This window comes from Oncorhynchus tshawytscha, linkage group LG31, assembly GCF_018296145.1.
Source record: "Oncorhynchus tshawytscha isolate Ot180627B linkage group LG31, Otsh_v2.0, whole genome shotgun sequence".
NCBI classification, from domain to species: domain Eukaryota; kingdom Metazoa; phylum Chordata; class Actinopteri; order Salmoniformes; family Salmonidae; genus Oncorhynchus; species Oncorhynchus tshawytscha.
Window position 1 is genome coordinate 879,117 of NC_056459.1, and position 21,184 is coordinate 900,300.

Consider the following 21,184-nt stretch of genomic DNA (forward strand, 5'->3'; position numbering starts at 1 on the left):
GAATATCTTGGCAAAGGAGAAGTACTCACAAACAGGGTTGTAAACAGACATTTCAGGGATCTTTTATTTCACCTCATGAAACATGGGACCAACACTTTACGTGTTGCTTTTTATATTTTTGTTCAGTTTGTATTATAACGACAACTTAGACTGCCATAAATGCAATGACAGAAGTGTTTTTTTGTCACAATTTGAACAGCTCTGTCAAGACACCACCATGATAAAGCGTTAAACAGGTTTTAAATCGACTCGTGAATTGTATTGAATATAGCGACGTTCCCCTCTTAAATCTTAATGCAATCACGTAAAAAATATTGGCAGATTATTATCAATGATGTAATGTAACAAGTTGTCCCGCGTAAGAAACCCTCACTGGTACCTTAGTTTATAGGAAGACCCATATACAAGCAACCACTTTTCCACTCACACATGAAAGCCATGTGTTGTGTATCCTGACTCATGTCCATGTAAAACACTTGTCTTCAACATCACCAAACTCTGCAGTCTAGTCAAATATCCAATGTTTTTTCACCTTTACTGAGTGTAGAACATTCAAATTTGTAATTCAAGCACTTCTGGTGTTGACTACGATTTTCAGCTCTGTATTATGTTTCATCCACCCCAAAACGTACTATCACATTTCCAATCAATTAGCTAACGTGAGTCAGAACAACATCCATTTCTCAGACCCTGTGATAGGCTAGTGTCCTGTCTAGGGGTTGTACTTGTACATAAAGCTGCCTCACGCTACAGAAGCAGGAGATGGGCTCCTGCTCTATGGGCTGTTCTGGCTCGGACAAGGCTAATTACTAACTCTGACCTCTGTCCCCTGCAGGATTGACCTGGCAGTGCTGCTGGGGAAGACTTCCCCATCCTCTGAGGCCCCGGTCCCCATAGAGGCCAGCCAGCCCCCCTCCCTCCCTCAGTCACTTGTGTTCAGCAACTCCAAGCAACCGCTGTCTCAAACCACCTCCAGCAGCACCTCCTACACCCAGCACAGCATGGTGAGCCCACAGGACACACAACTGCCTTCACCCTATTCTACAGTTTTAGTGACTAAAGTATTGTACCAAAACGTTATGATACCAACATTTTTTTATATTTTAGTACAGTTTCGTATGATACCACCAACATTTTCCAGCCCTACCAATCCAAAGAACACCTGTTATAAAATGTTAATGAAGTCAGTTTTGTTTATAAATTTAGTTACATTTTAAGAAAGCCACGAGTCTTGTATGCGCAGGTCCAGTAATATCCACTTCACTTACACGCATATCATATCACGTGTGGGAGCTGTAATCAGCCATCCAGCATCCTCTTCCAGCCATCACTCACCTGCTTCTCCCTGCACATCTGTTCCTCAATCAGTTTTTCAACTCTAATTTAGCCAGGATGTTGAGTGGGGAAGCAGTCACTGAGTCTTCTGTTACATTTGTGTATTTGATACATTAGAGCAGCGTGCAGAGCGAGCAAAGTTAATGCATTGTGTAATTTCTTCTCTGACATTACCAAGAGTACAGGCCAGTTTTAGTAGGCTTTGCAAGTACGCTGTCACGCGGCCTTGGAGTGCCAGGGAGGACAAATAGAGTACAGCAGTGTGACAGGCATGCTTGCAGCTTTACAGCAAAGATAACGGCTTGTCTCTAGCTCAAACTGTAAAAATAAAGGACCCTTATTATCAACACTTTATTTCGCATGCATTTTATGTAACTTCAAAAACCATGTCGCAGGCTGTTTTTAAATAATCCTGTTTTTGGTCATTATTGGTTTGATCATGAAAGTTACATTCCTAGCTAACCTGCAGTAGGTCTAAGCAGATTTGATTGGCTGAAGAAAGGAAAACTGTCTGCTTCACTAATTAGATGTGCTTCAAAGGTAGGATTCATATAGGCCTAATGTAAGCCTAAACTAGATTTTTTTTTTTCTTTTTTTTTTTCGGATACCTGTTTTTTAAAGTTGGAAACAGTGTGAGTGAGTCTGTGGGTTTGTTTACTGAAGAGTAAAGGTTTCATGCAGTGTTTTCCCCTTACTGCCACAATGACATGCAGATCATTATGCATGTATATCCCTTCCCCTCATTCCTCTAGCCATATCACAGGTAGGCATTTACAAATATGAGTATGAGCAGCATTTCTATGATGTATTCTATTATACAGTGTGAAGTTAAATTCTATGTGTTGCATTGAGTAGACGTGTGAATATCAGTGACAAGTTTTTTTGTAGCACATAACATTTAGAAAAGGGGGGAACGCGCAAACAGGATGCTAGGCCACTCTAATCTCCACGTGTTATGGCAATACTACTCGGTATCACTTGGCCTGGTATGTGAAGTGTTTTGTTTTTTTAGGCGGTAGATCAGCTTTACTATTGCAGATATATTGTGGTTTCCATCAATGCAATTGTCTGCATCATTTCCAGTTCTATCTATCAAAAAAATAAACATCCTATCACTGTCAACTGCGTTTATTTTCAGCAAACTTAACGTGTTAATATTTGTATGAATATAACAAGACATAGTCACATGTCTGTGGAACTTGTTCAGTTTGTCTAACAGAAGTGGAATAATGTGTCCCTGAACAAAGGGGGTGGGGGTCAAAATCAAAAGTAAGTCAGTATCTGGTGTGGCCACGAGCTGCATTTTAAGTACTGCAGTGCATCTCCACCTCATGGACTGTACCAGATTTGCCAGTTCTTGCTGTGAGATGTTACCCCACTCTTCTACCAAGGCACCTGCAAGTTCCCAGACATTTCTGGGTGGAATGGCCCTAGCCCTCACCCTCCGATCCAACAGGTCCCAGACGTGCTCAATGGGATTGAGATCCAGGCTCATGGCAGAACACTGACATTCCTGTCTTGCAGGAAATCGCACACAGAACGAGCAGTATGGTGGCATTGTCATGCTGGAGGGTCATGTCAGAATGAGCCTGCAGGAAGGGTACCACTTGAGGGAGGAGGTTGTCTTCCCTGTTATGCACAGTGTTGAGATTGCCTGCAATGACAAGCTCAGTCCGATGATACTGTGACACACTACCCCAGGCCATGACGGACCCTCCATCTCCAAATTGATCCTGCTCCAGAGTACAGGCCTCGGTGTAACGCTCATTCCTTCGACGATAAACGCGAATCCAACCATCACCCCGGGTGAGACAGAACCGTGAATTGTCAGAGAAGAGCACTTTTGCCAGTCCAGTCTGGTCCAGTGACGGTGGGTTTGTGCCCATAGGCAATGTTATTGCCGGTGATGTCTGGTGAGGACCTGCCTTACAACAGGTCTACAACCCTCAGTCCAGCGCCTCTCAGCTTATTGCGGACAGTCTGAGCACTGATGGAGGGACTGTGCATTCCTGGTGTAACTCGGGCTGTTAATGCCATCCTGTACCTGTCCCGCAGGTGTGATGTTCGGCTGTACAGATCCTGTGAAGGCCATTCTTGAACATGGGCTGAGACATTCTTATCTGCTAGAACCAGTTTGGATTTAAGTATAACTTTCGTATGATCTAAGCCTGTAGTAAGAGTATAATGCTTTTTAAAAAATAATCTCTGCTCTCTGAATTCATATTCATTATATAAATAAGGCCGTTTTAAAATTGTCTGGCTTGCAATTCTAAATAAAATCGACATTTTTGTTCATATAACCTTAAAAAAAAAACAAGTGGATAGGTGTAGGCAAGGCCATTAGCAAATGGGTAAACTGGGATATGACTAAAGAGTTAATCAGGGAAAAACAATTCCACTAATTGACAGCGATTTTCCTTTCCACGGTAGCAAGATCTTAGTAAAGGTAACTTTCTATAATGTTTTATTGTTGTGAGAATTTCTTTCTTTCGGGATGTGAATAGCGAGTTTGTCACTTCACCGTCGGAATATTTTATTGGTAAACTACATGGTAATGTAAAAGTTGTTTTTATTAGTGATCAATACGTAATATTTATCATAATTTGGTTGTAATCTAGAGGTTAGAAAATGTATAGAGGCTGTGGAGTGATCCAAATTGTGGATTTAAAAGAAAATATGAACAATCATGAATTGTTAACACCTTGTTTTTAAGCCCTAGATTTCTAGACCTTTGATATTATTGTTGGATCTTATTTGAACAGCTAATGTTTTGAAGGCCATAATAAATAGACATGCTGATCGTGGAAAACCATTGGTTTAATGCTTTCTGAGAAGTTGCAATTATTTACCATAACTTTAACCCATTGTGTAACAGAGATTCTCCAAAATTGAAGTATTACAGGCATTTATATATAAGTTCCTGTCCTACTTTTCAAAGTTAGCTATGAATACCAGGCCTGGTTTCCCAGAATTCTCGGTGTTCTATTGTTTCCCATACTCGTCTTATATTATCTCCAATGTATCATCCATTTAAAAAAACCTGTCTGATTAGGATGAATAATATCCGACAGTCTGTATTCCAGGTAAGGCTTCTCTCAGAAACATGTTCTTTTAACATCCATTTCAGCAGTATTGATTATCTTTTAGCTTGTTTCTTTATCCATGGTCACAGCTTTTTCGTCACTCATTTCGAGTCTCCCCTTCATATCCTTTATTTCTTTACTTTAGTTCAAGTGCACCCAATTTATCATTCACTGATTTTTAGCAGAACGGTTTCTACTCTTGGCGTACCAGGTGGCGAAAAGCATAAATCATCTGTCTGTCAAGGAATCTTGTAGCATTGTCTTGGAGTTGGGTTCTCCATTTTTCGTCCCGGTTCCTTTCCGACATGTTTTGGCCTTGACTGTGTTTGAAATATTTATCAATTAACTTCTCTGGCCTTGTGTTTTTTGCTGTTATTATTCAGCCTGAATGTTATTGCCCACAATTAAATACATCGGTGTAGTGCTACTATTTAGTCCGTTTTTAGAGATAATGAATATTGTGATTTCGCATAACTCATTTTACACCGCCATCTTCAGTCCATCACTGCCACAACCTTACGAATGTCAAATCAAATTTTATTTGTCACATACACATGGTTAGCGGATGTTAATGCGAGTGTAGCGAAATGCTTGTGCTTCTAGTTCCGACAATGCAGTAATAACCAGCAAGTAATCTAACTAACAATTCCAAAACTACTGTCTTATACACACAAGTGTAGGGGGATAAAGAATATGTACATAAAGATATATGAATGAGTGACGGTACAGAGCGGCATAGGCAAGATACAGTAGATGGTATCGAGTACAGTATATACATATGAGATGAGTATGTAAACAAAGTGGCATAGTTAGTGGCTAGTGATACATGTGTTACATAAAGATGCAGTAGATGATATAGAGTACAGTATATATGTATACATATGAGATGAATAATGTAGGGTATGTAAACATTATATTAGGTAGCATTGTTTAAAGTGGCTAGGGATATATTTTACATTTCCCATCAATTCCCATTACTAAAGTGGCTGGAGTTGCGTCAGTGTGATGGCAGCAGCCACTCAATGTTAGTGGTGGCTGTTTAACAGTCTGATGGCCTTGAGATAGAAGCTGTTTTTCAGTCTCTCGGTCCCAGCTTTGATGCACCTGTACTGACCTCGCCTTCTGGATGATAGCGGGGTGAACAGGCAGTGGCTCGGGTGGTTGATGTCCTTGATGATCTTTATGGCCTTCCTGTAACATCGGGTGGTGTAGGTGTCCTGGAGGTCAGGTAGTCTGCCCCCGGTGATGCGTTGTGCAGACCTCACTACCCTCTGGAGAGCCTTACGGTTGTGGGCGGAGCAGTTGCCGTACCAGGCGGTGATACAGCCCGCCAGGATGCTCTCGATTGTGCATCTGTATAAGTTTGAGTGCTTTTGGTGACAAGCCTCCTGAGGTTGAAGAGGCGCTGCTGCGCCTTCTTCACGATGCTGTCTGTGTGGGTGGACCAATTCAGTTTGTCTGTGATGTGTATGCCGAGGAACTTAACTTTCTACCCTCTCCACTACTGTTCCATCGATGTGGATAGGGGGGTGTTCCCTCTGCTGTTTCCTGAAGTCCACAATCATCTCCTTAGTTTTGTTGACGTTGTGTGAGGTTATTTTCCTGACACCACACTCCGAGGGCCCTCACCTCCTCCCTGTAGGCAGTCTCGTCGTTGTTGGTAATCAAGCCTACCACTGTTGTCGTCCGCAAACTTGATGATTGAGTTGGAGGTGTACGTGACCACGCAGCCGTGTGTGAACAGGGAGTACAGGAGAGTGCTCAGAACGCACCCTTGTGGGGCCCCAGTGTTGAGGATCAGCGGGGTGGAGATGTTGTTGCCTACCCTCACCACCTGGGGGCGGCCCGTCAGGAAGTCCAGTAACCAGTTGCACAGGGCGGGGTCGAGACCCAGGGTCTCGCTTGATGACGAGCTTGGAGGGTACTATGGTGTTGAATGCTGAGCTGTAGTCGATGAACAGCATTCTCACACAGGTGTTCCTCTTGTCCAGATGGGTTAGGGCAGTGTGGTTGAGATTGCATCCTCTGTGGACCTATTTGGGCGGTAAGCAAATTGGAGTGGGTCTAGGGTGTCAGGTAGGGTGGAGGTGATATGGTCCTTGACTAGTCTCTCAAAGCACTTCATGATGACGGAAGTGAGTGCTACAGGGCGGTAGTCGTTTAGCTCAGTTACCTTAGCTTTCTTGGGAACAGGAACAATGGTGGCCCTCTTGAAGCATGTGGGAACAGCAGACTGGGATAGGGATTGATTTGAATATGTCAGTGAACACACCAGCCAGCTGGTCTGCGCATGCTCTGAGGGTGCGGCTGGGGATGCCGTCTGGGCCTGCAGCCTTGCGAGGGTTAACACGTTTAAATGTTTTACTCACCTCGGCTGCAGTGAAGGAGAGGCCGCATGTTTTGGTTGCAGGCCGTGTCAGTGGCACTGTATTGTCCTCAAAGCGGGCAAATGTTTCCATGTACTCGTTAGTAAAATGTTGGTATTGTGACAACACTAGTTCTAGCAATAAACCAGTACAGCTGTTATATTCTGTTCGACGCTCATTCCTGAAACTTGCAGGATTTCAGTTCCTCTTTTGTTCCCATTGCAGGTGAACATGCTGCGGAAGGGCTTTGGGGAGGTGGGGGACCCTAAAGGAGGCAGCACAGGGACGACCAGCGGCTCCCAGTTCTTGGAGCAGTTTAAGACTGCACAAGCTTTGGCCCAGCTGGCTGCCCAGCAGTCCCAGACAGGACAGCCCAACCCCACCCCTTCTTCCTGGGACACTAACTCCGCAGAGCTGGGCCACTATGGTAAGAGGAGATATATAGGGACGGTTGGAATGGTTAAGTAAAGCAGGGGGTGTACATAGTGGCTAGACTAACTTGGGTTTACAGAGATTTTGAAAAATGCCTACATGACTGGTTATGAAGAGAAGACATCTTAAATGCCCTTATGCATGGTTCAGAATTGGATGTTTTATAGCGGTCAGGTGCAGCCCCTATATTCCTTTCTCCCATCCTTCTCTCCCCCCAGACATCAAGGCCCAGCCAGAACCTCCGGTCCACAGCCCCTTCACCAAGCGCCATCCCTACCAGCCCACCACCTCCGTGTTGGACGCTTTCCTCCCCCCTTCCTCAGATTCCTCCTCCCTGCCCTCACAGAGCAGCCCCTCGTCCCACATGGCGCCCCCTGTGTCTGTCCTCCCCAAGATGGTGGTGCCCCCCTTGGGGCACCAGGTGTCCCCTGACTCATCGGATGCTCAGGGTTCCAGCCCTCTGCCACTGCAGCAGCACAAGCTCAAGCAACAGAAGAAGAGGACCTCCATCACCACCAAGGTAACAGCTCAACACTGATATAAGGACAATGTAAAATGGCTGGTCATGCTGCGCCTAATTTCTAATTATTTTCGATAGGTAAAAGTTGCTCACTCACAGCCAAAAGTGTGCACACATTCACTTTACTGTTAGCCTAACCATTGTTTCCCTCCCTAACTCTGCTTACCTTTTCATAAATAATTACTTTGCTTTCCCAGACATCAACCATATCTTTATTATATTTTATTCCAGATCCCAGCGATGGCGGTGGAGATGCCTGGCTCGGCAGACATCTCTGGGCTGAACCTGCAGTTTGGAGCACTGCAGTTTGGCTCTGAACCTGTGCTCCAGGAGTACGACAGCGCCAACACCACCACACCAGGAAGCCAGGTTCAAAACAGCCTCTACACAAGCCCCAGCTGGTGAGCACACCGGTCATACCAGACACTGCAAAATTGGTGTACGATATGAGTTGTATACCGCTATAACGCCACACACGCATGTGTGGGGCACCAGCGTCAAAGTGGGCCCACTTTGACCCCTTCTCTTATCTCAAAGTAACCCATGGCTTTATCTAATCTCTCTGCTTCTTGTCCTCCAGTGAGGCGATTCCCTCCAACCCCAGTCAGATTGACATGTACGACCAGAGGGCTCCCCAGGCCCGGCGCTTCCCCACCCCTGTCTCCTCCCCGCAGAAAGAGGTGAGCCTCCATTCCTATTGCTCTACCTCCTTGAGATTAATTCCTCTATTCATATTGCTTTGATTCTTAGAGAAATACAAAATAAAGCAATTTCTCTGTTTTTCACTTTTCTTTGATTGGCTCCCTCTGTTATTGAATAGCATGTTGCTATGGAAACGACTCCCCTAAATTTGTGTACCGTAACAAGCCCACCTGAACTTGTTTTTTCAGAATGGATTCAATTCAATACAGACGCATTCTGTGGAAGGTGAGTGATTTTGGTAGAGGTGAGGGTTTGCAGTGAAGGAAGTCTAATGTGGTGTTTATGGCCGGCGTGGAAACCGTGTGAGTCGTAATCCGCTAACATGCATTATAATGCATTTCCTGGATGTAGGTTGAGTACTCGGGAACCATGCCTGTTATTTTGTGGTCCTATTAGTATTTTACAGCTATTCGCCCAGTGTCCCTAAAAGTTAATACCGTTTAGAATGGAAATCTGCCCTATTAGACAGTGCGTTCTAGAGCTGTCGTCTATCTGGGTTGACACTAATCCCAGACTCTTTCTCTCCCTCTCTGTACTTTCTGTTTCTGTCCAGCTGCAGCAGGCTCTGCAGTGTCTGTGAAGTCGGCCTCTGATTCTGCCACGCCTGCATCAGTCTCCATGGCTACATTGACAGACAGTGGCTCAGGGCCCGTGTCCTTGTTGACCACATCCAATCAGTTGTCGCACAGCGCTCTGGGGCACAATGAAGACCTGCCCCCGAATACCATGCCTCAGCACAGCAAGTAAGATGCCACTCTTGAAGGGCTTGAGTAATTTGAAGAGTTTGGATTGTAGGAGTGCCAGTGGATAATGGTTCTTTATTCAACTAAATTGATGGACGATCGTTTGTTCTTTCAGTTCCCTTTCTACACAGCAGAAAAGTCTCGCGCCATCCCAAGTCCGCACATCCAACACCAGTCTAATGGTGAGTGTGTGAGAGATTGCATTTCCTGTGATGGATGCATCAAATACTTCTTAATCTAACCTAGTGGGTATTTAATCATGTTTATCATAACCATCTCCTCTTCTCTCCATTCATCCATCCTTATAGCACCAGAGCATAGAGGACTCTAGCTTGCACTCTTCCTCCTTCACTTCCTCGGTCTCGGCGGTCCCCTCTTCCTCTGTCCTCTCTTCCTCGTCGGTGGTTGCAGCAGCTCAGCAGGTCTCCATGGGGGCCCCTCAGCCCTCTTCAGTGAACACAGTGTCTCAGTCAGCCCCCTCGGGCTTGGCCCCTGTGAGCAACCTAGCGGCCATGGGCCTCCACACAGTAGCCTCCATGGGACCTCCAGCCGTTGCCTCCGCAGCCATGTCCACAGGAGCACCAGCCCAGGCTATCGCTTCCTCCACCTCCTCACGCAGCTCTGCAGTCTCCTCAGGTTAGACATGGATTGTTGGTAAAGGTTTGCGTCACAAATGGCACTGTTTCCTATATAGTGCACTACTTTTGACTGGAGCCCTATGGGCTATATAGGGAATAGGTTGCCATTTGGGATGTAAATGGGGTCTGGTTTAGATTTGAGTTGTGATGGGGTGTGATAACTTGAAGTGTGTTGTATGTTTTTTCTTTCTAATGCTATTTCCATCCTATTATTTCACATGTTTTTTGTCTTGTTTTTGCTGGTCTCTTTACAGGGAAAGCACCTCCTAACCTGCCCCCTGGAGTGCCCCCTCTGCTTCCCAACCCATACATTATGGCTCCCGGACTACTGCATGCTTACCCTGTAAGTACTCCTCACGGTCTCTGTCAACTAAACCTGCCTTTAGGTCATGGAAATCATGGCAAGGTCTATCGAAGTGTGACTGACTGCTTATATCTGCGCATATCGTCATTCTATGTTCTGTTTTTTTTACACTTTCTAAAAGTTCAGATTTAGTGCTTCATAATGGTATACTGCAATTGGAGGGAAATTCCCAAAGTAATTTTTCCCCCCTTTTTGTCTTGTTTCTCAGCCTCAGGTGTATGGCTATGATGACCTACAGATGCTCCAGACAAGAATACCATTGGTGAGTCTAAGCTATCTGCATATAACCCATCCATGCGTAGACTGGCCAAATATGACTTTGCTAGTAACTCTAGCAACCGCTGGTTATTTAAAGACGTGAACAACTGTTCTTGGAACTCATTTGTTTCCAGGAACTTTGCGATGTGATGCAATTGGATATATATAGTCTCATAATCCTTTCGTACAAGTCAAAACTGAGCCTCTTCTGTCATCTCAGGATTACTACAGCATCCCGTTTGCCACCCCCAGCACAGCACTGACTGGCAGAGATGGCAGCCTGAGCAACAACCCGTACTCTGGTAAAGCACCGTTCTAACCTCTGTCTGTTGTCTGACTCTACTTTCCTATTCTACGGTCTATGTACAGAGTGCTAACACAGTGACGGGAGCGGTTTGGTGTTGGGAACAAACACACATCAGTTGACCCTGACCTGTGTCTCATGTCTATGCAAGGGGAACAGTGGTGCTAGAACAGTGTGCAGCTGGCACCAGATAGTCGGACCTTAATCGCCGTGACTAACTGATCTCAATGACTCACCCGCCCATTGCTTGAACACAATGGAAGGTGTCACTTTTTCTCACTCATCTCTCCCTCATCCCCCTTTCACTCACTCCTTCCCCCCCCCGGGCAGGTGACTTATCAAAGTTTGGTCGAGGTGATGCGTCGTCCCCGGCGCCGGCCACCACTTTGGCCCAGCAGACGCAGCAGAACCAGAGCCAGACGCACCACACCACGCAGCAGCCTTTCCTCAACCCAGCGCTGCCCCCAGGCTACAGCTACACCAGCCTGCCCTATTACACTGGCGTGCCAGGCCTGCCCAACACCTTCCAGTATGGCCCCGCTATGTTCCCGGTGAGGCTTCACATGATTTGTCTGGATGTTGTTTTGGATGTCTTAAAAAAAAATATTATGAAGTTTACAAGTCAACGAGAGCATGTTCTCCTGATACATGTACAAATGCATTTTGTAATATGAGTTGTGAACTGTCCTAATTTATAATCGGGACACAAATGTACTGTAAACAGTTTCTCGCTTTAATTGAGAGAATCCAGTATGCTGTTCACCAGTTCATCTCTAACCTGTGTTGGTTTCTAGGTGGCTCCTACCTCGTCGAAGCAGCACGGTGTGAACGTTGGAGTCAATGCCTCGGCAACTGCCTTCCAGCAGGCCAGCGGCTACGGTACCCATGGTTACAACACTGGTAAGACTCACCCTGTGTAACAGCATCTGTTCAGGGGTCATTCAGTACACTGTACATGCTGATATAATGGCTATCTACACTACATGCAACTAAAAGTCAGTTTAGTTGACAATGTGTGCTTTCACTTTTATATTTAGTAGGCCTCTCACATTGAAAAGTTTGGATTTGATGCAACACTTGCCCGCGCATAAGGCTGACATTGCCCACATTACCGGTCAACATCAAATGTTCTTTAACATGGCTAGTGGATGAAACGGCATGAACTCCAACCTTTCTAATCAAGCATGCATAGCCACAGCAGGGTTTCCGTTAGCCAGTAATAGCCAGCTTTAGGCTGTTAAAAAATATGAAAAAAATTAGCGCCGCCCAATTGTTTGGGAGAAGAAAAATCCCACTGTGAAGTAACATGTTTTTTTAGCCTATTCATTGATGGAAATGTCAGTTGATGGAAATTTGACCAGTCATGCTTTTTGGTCTGTTAATTTGCATAAGTATGTGGAATTAAATTGTCATGTCAGTGTATATTCATTATGTATCACATGCATACAGAGCCTTTGGGTGTAAAATCTGTCAGGCAGCTCTTTTATAAGCCCACTCATTGCGCAACAATTCTAAATGCAAAAATAGTTTTTGGCCCATGATTTAAGAGCTATTTTTATTTCTCAACTGGCAATTGAAACACGCTTTTCATTCACCATTCAAATGCATAGGCAACCACTTAGCATTGAGCTGGAGGCCGTATGCATTTTGAAAACATAGCTACTTAATTGTTTGAAATGTGAACAAAATTATGAGGTATGTTTTACCTCCAAAGTAGCAAATCCAAAATCAAACCATATCTGTAGAGGCAATTTATTTCAATACTTCCATATGCCATTGAAACCAGTAGCCTATTTCTCATGTTCTACTGGTTTTCAACTTTCTTTCATTGTCTGGTAACCAAATGCACATTTGTACGTTGCCTACTGCCATGTGCGCATTGCTGCTCTAATAATGTTAAGAAATAGTTTATCAACATTTTAAGCAATTAGTTCTGATCTGTTGCATCAGATTCATTGCTTTAAAGAAAATATATGTTGCCTTGGCCTACTGGTTGTACGAATTGTCCCAGGGTCTGTCTGGGCTATTTCTTTCCAGACAAGCAGACCAATAGAATAAGTACACTTTACTACTATGGGGGATAGTAGTTAGACATATGCTCATAAGCGGCACGTCCATAAACCTAAGGGAAAAGTCTCAACTTAATTGAGAGAACAACACCTTAATGGCACCAGTGGAGAGCATTCTTGTTCAACTAAATGTTTTTTTTTGGGGGGGGGGGAACAATAATTTCCTCCAGTTCAGATGGATGTCATATTCTATTTCTCTTCTCCTTGTAGGCCAATTATATGGTCAAAGTTGTGCTAATTGTTATGTTTTCCAGTGTTAGCAGAGTAGGCTATCCTTTAATTTGTCGTATTAAAAAATATTTTGAATGTCTCAGTGTAGGAGAATTGCATGAAATGTGTTTCCTGTGCAAAGAAAGGAACATATCTGCTATAGCACATGCTCAGCCATGCATTCATTGAGCAGTCTTTTTTTTGAGAATAGTGAGTTATATTATTAGCCGAAATAATGACTGTCCAATCTACTCATCACATTACAAATAGTAGGCCATCTTACATAACTCTGTAAATACGATGACGCATGGAATGCTTTATTAAAGGTGTATTTTTATGGTGAAAATTTGCTTCCCCAAACTTGAACTCACACGCACCTATGCATAGGCTAGTGATTTTGCTGTTTGTTGGCTGAGGAAAAGTAAACGTGGACAGTTGTTCCAACATGTTCAAAGTGCGCGGTAAGGACACGCGTCATTGCGTCTTTGACTTGAATGTTATGTTGAGATTATTTGGCATAATCTGTTTGATTTTGTCATTTTGAGCACTTTAAAAAAATATATGTGTGTGTGTATATACTTACAAAAAAAACACAAGGAAGGGGTAACATTAAGGTATTAGAACATGAAGGACAAACAATACAGCATCAAAACACTATCAAACATGCATCAATCTTTCCGCAACACAAAAAATACACTCCTCAAAAAAATAAAGGGAACACTTAAACAACACAATGTAACTCCAAGTCAATCACACTGCTGTTGAAATCAAACTGTCCACTTAGGAAGCAACACTGATTGACAATACATTTCACATGCTGTTGTGCAAATGGAATAGACAACAGGTGGAAATTATAGGTGATTAGCAAGACCCCCAATAAAGGAGTGGTTCTGCAGGTGGTGACCAGACCACTTCTCAGTTCCTATGCTTCTTGGCTGATGTTTTGGTCACTTTTGAATGCTGGCGGTGCTTTTACTCTAGTGGTAGCATGAGACGGAGTCTACAACCCACACAAGTGGCTCAGGTAGTGCAGCTCATCCAGGATGGCACATCAATGCGAGCTGTGGCAAGAAGCTTTGCTGTGTCTGTCAGCGTAGTGCCCAGAGCATGGAGGCGCTACCAGGAGACAGGCCAGTACATCAGGAGACGTGGAGGAGGGCAACATCCCAGCAGCAGGACCGCTACCTCCGCCTTTGTGCAAGGAAGAGCAGGAGGAGCACTGCCAGAGCCCTGCAAAATGACCTCCAGCAGGTCACAAATGTGCATGTGTCTGCTCAAACGGTCAGAAACAGACTCCATGAGGGCCCGACGTCCACAGGACATTTGGCATTTGCCAGAGAACACCAAGATTGGCAAATTCGCCACTGGCGCCCTGTGCTCTTCACAAATGAAAGCAGGTTCACACTGAGCACGTGACAGACGTGACAGTCTGGAGACGCCGTGGAGAACGTTCTGCTGCCTGCAACATCCTCCAGCATGACCGGTTTGGCGGTGGGTCAGTCGTGGTGTGGGGTGGCATTTCTTTGGGGGGCCGCACAGCCCTCCATGTGCTCGCCAGAGGTTGCCTGACTGCCATTAGGTACCGAGATGAGATCCTCAGACCCCTTGTGAGACCATATGCTGGTGCGGTTGGCCCTGGGTTCCTCCTAATGCTAGACAATGCTAGACCTCATGTGGCTGGAGTGTGTCAGCAGTTCCTGCAAGAGGAAGGCATTGCTGCTATGGACTGGCACGCCCGTTCCCCAGACCTGAATCCAATTGAGCACATCTGGGACATCATGTCTCGCTCCATCCACCAACGCCACGTTGCACCACAGACTGTCCAGGAGTTGGAGGATGCTTTAGTCAAGGTCTGGGAGGAGATTCCTCAGGAGACCATCCGCCACCTCATCAGGAGCATGCCCAGGCGTTGTAGGTAGGTCATACAGGCACGTGGAGGCCACACACACTACTGAGCCTCATTTTGACTTGTTTTAAGGACATGACATCAAAGTTGGATCAGCCTGTAGTGTGGTTTTCCACTTTAATTTTGAGTGTGACTCCAAATCCAGACCTCCATGGGTTGATACATTTGATTTCCATTGATAATTTGTGATTTTGTTGTCAGCACATTCAACTATGTAAAGAAAAAAGTATTTAAGAATATTTAATTCAGATCTAGGATGTGTTATTTTAGTGTTCCCTTTATTTTTTTGAGCAGTGTATGTCATAGTTTCCTTTTTCATGATCACAACCTTGTGAAACCCGAAACCTCCAATGTCCCCCCCCCCACTGTTGGTGGATGCCTAATCAGGTTATGCACCCAATGCATACGTGGCCATCTGAATTTCTCAAATGTCTGGTAAATTTAAAATGCTCCTGTTCAAATGTCCGGCACCACATTTTCATAACGGAAACCCTGAGCCACAGTCACTGTTGTTGACCAGCTGGTATGGAGTTGTTTCTGTTACTTGGAGACAAACTGCCTGCTGCCACCGTTACCATCAAACCATTCGACCGACACCAACCCTGAGTGCTGTCTGGTATGGGCCAGCTATAGTGATCTGGGACCAATATTGATTATTAATTAGTTCGAGGCTCTTTGTGGTTTGTCTTTTTTTTGCAGGGTGTGCGTTTGTAAGACTTCAAAAGTTTCTGTCACTTTTCAGAAATGGGATTTGTATGATTCTGAAACTTACATTATTATTTTGAATGGGGAAGGGAAGGATATATAGTTTACCCTTGTACTTTTTTTTTCGTACGTTCATTTGTTCTATTTTAGTAGTTTTGGAGTTGAAAAGTGGACTGTATCGATGGCCCTTCTACTACATATATTTCGTGGGAGTAGGGTGGTGGGTGTTCTGTTGCTTTTGCCTGTCATTGCTTGCTTCTGCTCATTCAAACACCTGGAGTTGGTCTTCTGGCTACACCCGCCACCTTCCACCCCCTCCCACATGGAGGTCATCTTAAAACTTCACCTCTATCCTTCCATCATCCTATCTCTCTCCCTCTATCCGCTTGGTCACACAGCACCTTCTGCTATCTGCACCACCTTCTGCTTCCTGCCTCCACCCCGCCCCGCCTGACACCCCCTAACCCTGCCTGGTGTGTCTAACGCTGTGGGCTGCGTCTGACTGTTTCAGGCTATGAGGATATGGGCCAGGCTTCAGGGAGTGGGGATTTCTGTAAGGGTGGATACGGCACTGCCGTGGCCGCCGCCGCTTCTGCACAAAACAAGCAAGCCAGCTCTGTCAGCGGGCCTGGAGTCGGTGAGTGCCGCCACACGCCAACCCTCACTTCCTCGCGCCGTCATCACCTCCATCCTCTCACTCATCGCTGCTTACCGTCTGCACCACACAAATGCCCGTTATGCAGTCAACCGCCACCCTCTGCCTCCATGCCCCAATACTACCACTTAACAGTTGAGTAGCCCTGGTCCATGCACACTCTGCTGCCAGCTTTCCACCAACGTGTGCTTGCGTAAATGTATGTGTCAGCAGTACCTCTCTGCCTGTTGTCCTGTGTGGAGGATAACACACACCAAGGATACACACACCAAGGGTGGTGAACGAGTGACAAAATGGAGGCCCTGCCTGTTGAACTGCCATGCTCTCAAATGGGGATAGGAGACTGGGGTGTGATGGTATCATGTTTACAAAGTGATACTCTCCCTCAAACTCTGTATATTTTGTCTCAACTATAGCAGATAAAAGGGATTGTGTTTTTTTATGTAGTTAAAGTGAATTTCCTGAGTTTGATGCCAGGTAACGGTAAACTGGAGTTGTCGTTTGAGTGACCGCCTGAGGTTAGAATCTCGGGTTTTAGTCTCTGTTCTCTGTGCCGCACATTTGTTGACCCTGTCCTTCGTCTCCAATGGCGATACAGGGGGACTAACCTAACACAGCAGACGTAAAAGAAACGCCTGAGCAGGTTGGAAGAAACTGGAAGCATCGGGGGTTTCAGGCTTTGCCTCTTCTCTGGCTTTTCCCTTGAAATGGATGCTTCTGACCTCTGAGTGCAGTGGGACAGTGGTTTGCCAGAACAATACGTAGCTGCCACCAGATAGTCAGACCCTCATTGCCATGCCTGACTGGAACTGATACATTGCCACATCTTTCTTTGCATCCTCTTTTTTATTTTAATTTCAATTTTTTTACCTCATCTCATTCTTTCATTCTCCTGCTGCCTTTTTTTTCCACTCTCCTTCTCTTACATTGATGCATCTGATACTGTGTATTAGCATCTAGTGACCATCTTAAGTCCTGTATTGCTCCTATACAGCCCTGTACTGAGTTTTGATCCAAGGTGTATAGATAGAGATGGGTTACCTGGCAACATCACAAAATCAATGCGCATGCTTCAATGGGGCAGTCTGAGTTGTAGGAGGAAATCAAACCATGTACTAGGAGTCCTATAGGATCGATAATGGTGTAGGAGCAAATCATGTACAAGCCTTAATGTTTCTGTGTGGAGTTTCTCACCCTGCACCTAATTAGAATGTGATGCATGTTTGACAATTTATTTGAAACTGCTGCCTTAATCCTGGACCACTCTGTGGATCTGACTCCCAGGGGTTTTCTTGCCTCTCCTGCAGGGGTTGTAACCTGGTGAACATGATGAAGTAAATGTGTCCAAACCCCTTTGTTTCCTCTGCAGGAGTCTCTGTGACATCAAGCAACACCGGGGTCCCAGACATTTCAGGGTCTGTTTACACAAAGACACAGCAGGTGAGAATAATGCTATAAACACTAGAATAAAATAATGTTCTGAAACATACGGAAAGGTTATGAAAACCAGTGTCTGTATGCAGGAAAACAAGTGTAAAATCTGCAGACTAGAAAAGATGGGTGTCCGACTTTATTGTGTTGGTCCCTTCAGCAGCAGTCTTATGAGAAGCAGCAGGGTTTCCACGCTGGTACACCCGCAGCTTCCTTCAGCCTGCCCTCGGCCCTGGGCGGCGGGGGTCCCATCAACCCCCCAGCTGCGGCTGGTTATGCTCCAGCCCCCTTCATGCACATCCTGGCACCGCACCAGCAGCCCCACTCGCAGATCCTGCACCACCATCTGCAGCAGGACGGACAGGTACTGTGTGTGTGTGTGTGACGGCGTGTGTGTCACACTATCTTGGGAGAGAAATAGTTGGCACAGAATACCTTGCCTATGGCCTCTTCCTATCTTCTCTCCTTCTAACAGAGCGGTGGCACTGGACAGCGCAGCCAGAATGCTTCGCTTCAACAGAAGACCCAGATCAACAAGTCTGCATACAACAGCTACAACTGGGGGGCCAACTAACACCCGCCCATCATCCAGCCCCCTGTCCCGAAGTCTGACAAAGGGGGGCATCCTTCCCCACAAATGGTCTCCATATAACCCCCTCTCTCCTACAGTGATCCCATTCTCTTGGCTCAGCACACCGGCAGTACTTACCACTGCCATGGGTGGCGATGTGCTGAGGGAAAGCACTAGTGTGGCGAGGAGAGCATGGGGGCAGTCTTAAAAAGAGAGCGGGGTGGAGTTAAATGGTTATAGTAACAGTTTGTTAAGAGCTGATTATTGAGTGTTTGGAATTTTGTATCGTGTTCAACCCCCCTTTCACTCTGTTGTATGTAACATAGAACTGTTTTCTAAAAGAAATAATGTTTTTGTTTTTACTGATGGGAGGAGCAAAGAAAAATCTGAAGGTGGGGGACAGGCTGGCTTTCTATTTCTCCCCTCACCCCCTTATACTTGGTCAAAATGTACTGTTCCCACCCTAAACCCAAACGCAGATGAACTTTTCCTTGGTTTCCCATTTGGTTTTTACAACATTTTAGTTTCACTAATGGTTTCTCTAAATTGACAGAGGAGTTGTGAAGTTTATTTTTTACCATAGATATATATATATCAATCTAGATATAGATATCTATATTGTGTGTGTACACTGGTGGTCCCTCAAACTGATACCAATTGATTTCCCATTATTTTATGTTGCAAATTAGCTTTACCCGTGATTTAATTTTTTAAAACATTTTGTAGATTCTGCAGTACAAAATTGATGTACGGGAGGCCAGGGCACACCCTTACCTATGTGTTCGAGTTATTTTTCTAATCCCCTACACGCTCACTCCACCTGTCCCCCCCCAATATATTATTACGAAACCTACAGCAATGATTACTGATGGACAAAATGTTACTTTTTTTTTGTCAGTGATTTTCTTTTTGTACTGTGTTTTTTAAATGGATGGATGAGTGTGTGTGTACCTATACACTATATGGCCAAAAGTATGTGGACACTTATTGATAGTCTATTTAGCTATTTCAGGTGTATAAAATTGAGCACACAGCCATCACTCCATAAACAAACATTGACCGTAGAATGGCCTGTACTGAAGAGCTCATTGACTTTCAAAGTGGCGCCGTCGTAGGATGTCACCTTTCCAACAAGTCAATTCATAACATTTCTGCCCAGATAGCGCAGCCCCAGTCAACTGTAAGTGCTGTTATTGTGACGTGGAAATGTTTAGGAGCAACAACGGCTCAGCCGCAAAGTAGGAGGCCTCACGGGACGGGACCACTGAGTGCTGTAGCACGTAAAAGTCGTCTGTCCTCCGTTCACACACACACTACGGAGTTCCAAACTGCCCTTGGAAGCAACATTAGCAGAACTGCTCGTCGGTGCATCATGAAATGGGTTTCCATGCTCGAGCAGCCGCACACAAGCCTAAGATCACCATGCGCAATGCCAAGTGTCGGCTGGAGTGGTGCTAAGCTCACCACCATTGGAAACGTGTTCTCTGGAGTGATAAATTACACTTTGCTCTCTGGCGGTCTGACAGACGAATCTAAGATTGGCGGCTGCCAGGCGAATGCTACCTGCCCAAATGCATAGTGCCATTTATAAAGTTTGGCGGAGAAATAATGGTCTGGGGCTGTTTTTCATGGTTCGGGCCCCTTAGTTCCAGTGAAGGGAAATGTTAACGCTACAGCATACAATGACATTCTAGATGTTTCTGTGCTTCCAACTTTGTGGCAACAGTTTGGGGAAGGCCCTTTCCTGTTTCAGCATGACAATGCCCCTGTACACAAAGTGAGGGCAATACAGAAATGAATGGTTTGTTGAGATCGGTGTGGAAGAACTTGACTGGCCTGCACAGAGCCCTGACCTCAACCCCATCGAACACCTTTGGGATTAATTGGAATACCGACTGCGAGCCAGGCCTAATTGCCCAACATCAATGCCCGACCTCACTAATGCTCTTGTGGCTGAATGGAAGTAAGTCTCCTCAGCAATGTTCTAGAATGTAGTGGACAACCTTCCCAGAGTGAAGGCTGTTGTAGCAGCAAAGGTGCGACCAACTCTATATGAATGCCCATGATTTTGGAATGAGATGTTCGAGCAGGTGTCCACACATACTTTTGGCCATGTAGTGTATATCACACACACAAGTACTGTAGTCCTTGTTTGTTCAATGGCTTTCCCCCTTCTCAAATCAGACTTGTTAGCTTTTTTGTTTCATGTTTTTTATTTTGTAAAAAATATATAAATATTAATTAAATAAACAAGAAAAATGCATTTTCATCATTTTGGCTTGTATCGTGTGGCTTGTAAATACAGTGTCTTTCAATTTAGTCAGCTGAACACAGCCTTGGTCTTGGCTGTCATTCTGCAAGTTTCCCTTTTTAACTCATTTATTTTTAGTATAATTTGGTTGAATACAGTACTTAGTTCAAAAGACATGAACTGAAGGGAACCCTCAAGTACAGCCTTATATTAACAGGATTGGACGTCTCTGCTCTGTAGTCATCCAAGGGGGTGTTCAGGGCTGGGTTGTTACAGCAGTATCAAATAAAACATTTCTCTGTAGAACTCTGCATGGTGCATACTTGGTGCTACGGCTGTTATGGTGACCTTATTACCGCCACACCGGCGGTCACGAATCATGACTTGTCAAATTCCACATGACATTTGAGTCAGGATAATTTGGCTTCTCCAAGCTCGGATGCTGCTGATGGTCATTAGTAGCCTACCACACTTGCTATTTGTCTGGTACTCAGCACTGTTGTCTCTAATCCTTCTAACAGCAATGCAAATGTAATCGAAACATGAGAGCGAGCTCATGTTGAGAAACATTTTTATAGACTGCAATTGCGTGAGAACCGTGATGGCCTCTTAAAAAGAGGATCGCATCAGCTTTGTATAGG

At 45.0% G+C, this 21,184-nt stretch overlaps 1 protein-coding gene across 9 annotated transcripts in view; it reads left to right on the forward strand.

Annotated features, from left to right (window-relative positions):
* The window catches only part of LOC112230007 (ubiquitin-associated protein 2-like), a 50,757-nt gene extending 30,193 nt beyond the window's left edge, over positions 1 to 20,564 (forward strand). For 3 of the 9 annotated variants that reach the window (XM_024396210.2, XM_024396209.2, XM_024396214.2), the window contains 18 exons: positions 836 to 1,004; positions 7,010 to 7,211; positions 7,435 to 7,736; positions 7,968 to 8,137; positions 8,317 to 8,416; positions 8,627 to 8,663; positions 8,992 to 9,181; positions 9,297 to 9,363; positions 9,490 to 9,817; positions 10,062 to 10,162; positions 10,392 to 10,445; positions 10,662 to 10,743; positions 11,076 to 11,296; positions 11,540 to 11,645; positions 16,147 to 16,272; positions 17,660 to 17,730; positions 17,882 to 18,085; positions 18,197 to 20,564. In XM_024396210.2, coding sequence (XP_024251978.1) covers positions 836 to 1,004; positions 7,010 to 7,211; positions 7,435 to 7,736; positions 7,968 to 8,137; positions 8,317 to 8,416; positions 8,627 to 8,663; positions 8,992 to 9,181; positions 9,297 to 9,363; positions 9,490 to 9,817; positions 10,062 to 10,162; positions 10,392 to 10,445; positions 10,662 to 10,743; positions 11,076 to 11,296; positions 11,540 to 11,645; positions 16,147 to 16,272; positions 17,660 to 17,730; positions 17,882 to 18,085; positions 18,197 to 18,295 — 2,629 coding nt within the window. In that variant the 3' untranslated portion in view covers positions 18,296 to 20,564. The remainder of the gene's footprint in view (positions 1 to 835; positions 1,005 to 7,009; positions 7,212 to 7,434; positions 7,737 to 7,967; positions 8,138 to 8,316; positions 8,417 to 8,626; positions 8,664 to 8,991; positions 9,182 to 9,296; positions 9,364 to 9,489; positions 9,818 to 10,061; positions 10,163 to 10,391; positions 10,446 to 10,661; positions 10,744 to 11,075; positions 11,297 to 11,539; positions 11,646 to 16,146; positions 16,273 to 17,659; positions 17,731 to 17,881; positions 18,086 to 18,196) is intronic. The other 6 variants (XM_024396217.2, XM_024396218.2, XM_024396211.2 and 3 more) reach the window with 5 other exon arrangements.
* The last annotated feature ends 620 nt before the right edge of the window (positions 20,565 to 21,184 follow it).